The sequence below is a fragment of the Neopelma chrysocephalum genome, unplaced genomic scaffold (genome assembly GCF_003984885.1).
Source record: "Neopelma chrysocephalum unplaced genomic scaffold, ASM398488v2 Primary Assembly neopelma1_76738, whole genome shotgun sequence".
NCBI lineage: Eukaryota > Metazoa > Chordata > Aves > Passeriformes > Pipridae > Neopelma > Neopelma chrysocephalum.
In genome coordinates this window covers 1-3,204 of record NW_020909864.1, presented here as the reverse complement: position 1 = coordinate 3,204, position 3,204 = coordinate 1, and the positions used below count along the sequence as shown (strand labels likewise).

At 60.7% G+C, this 3,204-nt stretch overlaps 1 protein-coding gene across 1 annotated transcript; it reads left to right on the top strand.

The window, feature by feature from the left end:
- Positions 1 to 690: 690 nt before the first annotated feature.
- Positions 691 to 2,973, top strand: LOC113979363 (PHD finger protein 7-like; the record flags this gene model as incomplete). The annotated part of the gene is made up of 9 exons (XM_027706778.1): positions 691 to 739; positions 837 to 928; positions 1,015 to 1,116; positions 1,273 to 1,397; positions 1,475 to 1,637; positions 1,726 to 1,832; positions 2,049 to 2,162; positions 2,262 to 2,380; positions 2,530 to 2,973. Coding segments are annotated over exons 1-9 (1,315 nt in total), but the record flags the coding sequence as incomplete, so codon positions are not given.
- Between the last annotated feature and the right edge of the window lie 231 nt (positions 2,974 to 3,204).

Here is a 3,204-nt window from a genome sequence, read left to right as displayed (position 1 = left end):
TGGGAGGCAGGGTCAAAAGCCTTGCTGAAGTCACGGCAGACAACAGGCACTGCTCTCCTCTCATCTACCCAGCACAGAAGGCTGGGAGACTGGTCAAGCATGATTTTCCCTTCCTTTTATTCCACAGGCTTAGAGATGACATGCAGCATGAGCTGTTCTGTCCCCTTTCTGGGGATGGAGGTGACACTGACGGGACCCGCCTCGGAACCTCGGTTACCAAGGGGCCGCCTCACAATGGGTGATGGGGGGCTGGGGCCATCCCTGCCCGTATTTCAGGTACACGATGCTGATGTCACAGTGGCCACTGTGACCCGTGGGGCCAAGGGCACAAAACCGGACTCTGGGCTCGGGCCCAGTGTCAGTGTTTCCTGATCACAAGAGGAGAAGGAAGAGGAGGGACAGCGCTGCCCAGGGAGAGCCTCACAGCTTGGGGCTCTTGGCCTGGGCTGCAACCAAAGCCACCTCGCCCTTCTGAGAATCAGCAAAGGAGCATTTCGAGAACACTACAGTGGATTGGAGAAAAGGAGAAGGCGCACAGAGACAGGAGTCAGGGGCAGCAGGGGGGCCCTAGCCCCCCGGGCTCTGCCCCTCTGTTGGAAACGCCTCTTGCTTCTTTTGTGCAGACAGCGTAGGAGCACCTGGAGGAGACCTTGGTGTTCCAAGAATAGGGACTCCCTGCTGACAGACACCATGTCAGACAGTGAGGAGGAGGAGGAGGCCCCCGAAGAGAGGGAGCCAGGTGAGAGCAAAGTGCCCCTCCCGCAGCCTGGCAGAGGGGCTGTCAGGGCGGGCAGCACAGGTGCCATGACTGGGGCCATTGTCTCTCTCCCCTCCAGCATGCCTGCTGTGTCAGCAAGCAGACGCTGACCCGGACATCTGCGGGGAAAAACACTACATAAATGGGCTCTGTGTCCACAGGTTCTGCCTGGTGAGTTGCTTCATGGGCTCCCTCCATTTTTTGACAGGCAGTCCCTGCCACTCTCTCCTCATCAGTGAGTGTTGTTTTTCCTGCAGTTTTTTGCCAACCACCTTCCTCACCGCCCGGTTACTCGACGACAAATCAGGTTGGTTCCCCCGAGGGATATCCAAGATGAAGTCTCCCGAGCGGCACAGCAGGTGAGACCCTGACAAGAGCAGGGAGATTTGGGCCAGGCAAGGTTTGCTGGAGCTTAGCCCAGACCCCAAGCAAGAAAGCCCAGCCCTTCCAACCAGCTCTGGGACACGGAGGAGGCCGTGAGGCTGCTGCTGATGGGGCTGCTCTGCTCTTTCCAGAGATGCTGCGTCTGTGGCCAGAGCGGGGCCACCATCACCTGCTGCGAAACAGGCTGTGACCTGAGCTTCCACCTGCCCTGTGCCAAGGAGGGAGGCTGTGTCACCAAGTTCGTTATGCGATACAGGTACCTCCTGTCCCCTCCTCGCCACCACCAGGGAAGGGCCGAGCACTTCTCACCTCACCCACCCCTTTTTCCCCCAGGGGCTTCTGCCCCGCACACAGACCACAGCAGGAAGTGAAGGTGACTCCGGAGCCGGGCACCCAATGCCTCATCTGCATGGAGCCTGTGGAGGACAGACAGACCTTCAACACCCTGGTGTGCCCAGCCTGCAAAAGCGCCTGGTTCCACAGGGACTGCATCCAAGTAGGAGTGGTTCCCTCACCCCCGGGGGGCACAGCAGGGGCTCAGCAGCACCAGGGCCTCACTCTGGCTGCTTGTGTTTCTCCTGCAGGGACACGCTCTGCATGCTGGTGCTTTTGCCTTCTGGTGCCCCCTCTGCAGAAACGTTAGGGGCTTTCTCAGGGATATGTTCATCATGGGGATCCGAATCCCCTTCAGGTTGGTGTCCTTCTGCCTGTGTAACAGCACAGGGGGGTGCAAGTGCTGTGCTGTGCCAGGGCCTGTCCCAGCAGTCCTGGCCCTGCACTGTTCCGTGAGTCCCGGGTTCAGCCTCCCGCAGGAGTTGGAAATGGCACAGGGGGAAGAGCAGGGACACCCTGCACCCGCCCGATGCCGGGGCAGAGGGAGCTCATCAGTTTTCCCTTTTCTCCTCAGACCACCATCATGGGAGGGGAATGATGCGTTCGCCGAGCAAAGAGAGAGGCACAGGCGCTGCGATGCCAGTGAGTGCCTTTGTCCAGGAGGCAGGCAGGAGGCAGAGCAGGAGGGGTAAGTTGCCAAAGCTGCCTCCTGGGGCTCTGCAGGGCTTGAAGCAGAAGGACCCAGGAGAAGAGCTCAGCACCTCCATTAACCCGTTTGCTTCCCCAGGCCCTGGCAACTGCTCCGGTGCTCCTCCTGTGCTGCTGAGGGCACCCACAGACAGTGCTCTGGCCTGAGGAACAGCATAACCAGATGGGAATGTGACGGCTGTGCTGGTCTGGGCACATGTAAGTGGCAAAGCACCCTGGTGACCCTGGGCCTGGTGCCCCTGGGCCTGGCAGTGGGTGCCCAGGGTGGGTTTGGCAGAGCCCCACTGCTCTGGCCTATGTTGTCCCAGGTCTGGAACGATCTTGACCTTCCTGCTTTCCCCTCACAGCCTCCGGCGATGACTCGCGGCTTGCTGGTGTCTGCGTGGTCAGACTGTCAGGACTGGAGGTTTCTGACAGCTCCAGGGAACCTGAGACCATCAGCCCCAACACAGGCAGCCTGGTGCTACCAGGGCTGTCTCCCAGTTCTCCAGCACTGGAGACCATCAGCCCCAGCACCGGCGCCCAAATTCCACACGTTCAGTCCAGAGGTCCCCAGGACAGGAGCCATGTGCCAGCACCAAGTCCTGGGAGGCGCAGGCGCAGGCAGAGACCATCACAGACATCGCGCAGGCGAAACCGCTCCCGCCGGCAACATCGGACCCCAAATCCATCCGGCCGGTCCAGAAGTCCCCATGACAGGAGCCATGTGAGAGCACCGAGTGCTGGGAGCCGCACCCCCAACCAGGAAGCATCAGGGACATCCCGCAGGCGAAACCGCTCCCGCCGGCAACGTCAGACCCCAAATCCATCTGACCGGTCCAGAAGTCCCCATGACAGGAACTGCGCGCCAGCACCGAGTGCTGGGAGGCAAAACCCAAGGGAGACAGCAGCCAGGACCTCCCAAAGACAAAACAACTCCCGCCAGCAGCGTCGGACCTCAAATTCATCCAGTGGATCCAGAAGTCGCCGTGACGGGAGGCGTGACAGAGCACCCAGTGCTGGGAGCCCCACTCACCGCTCAG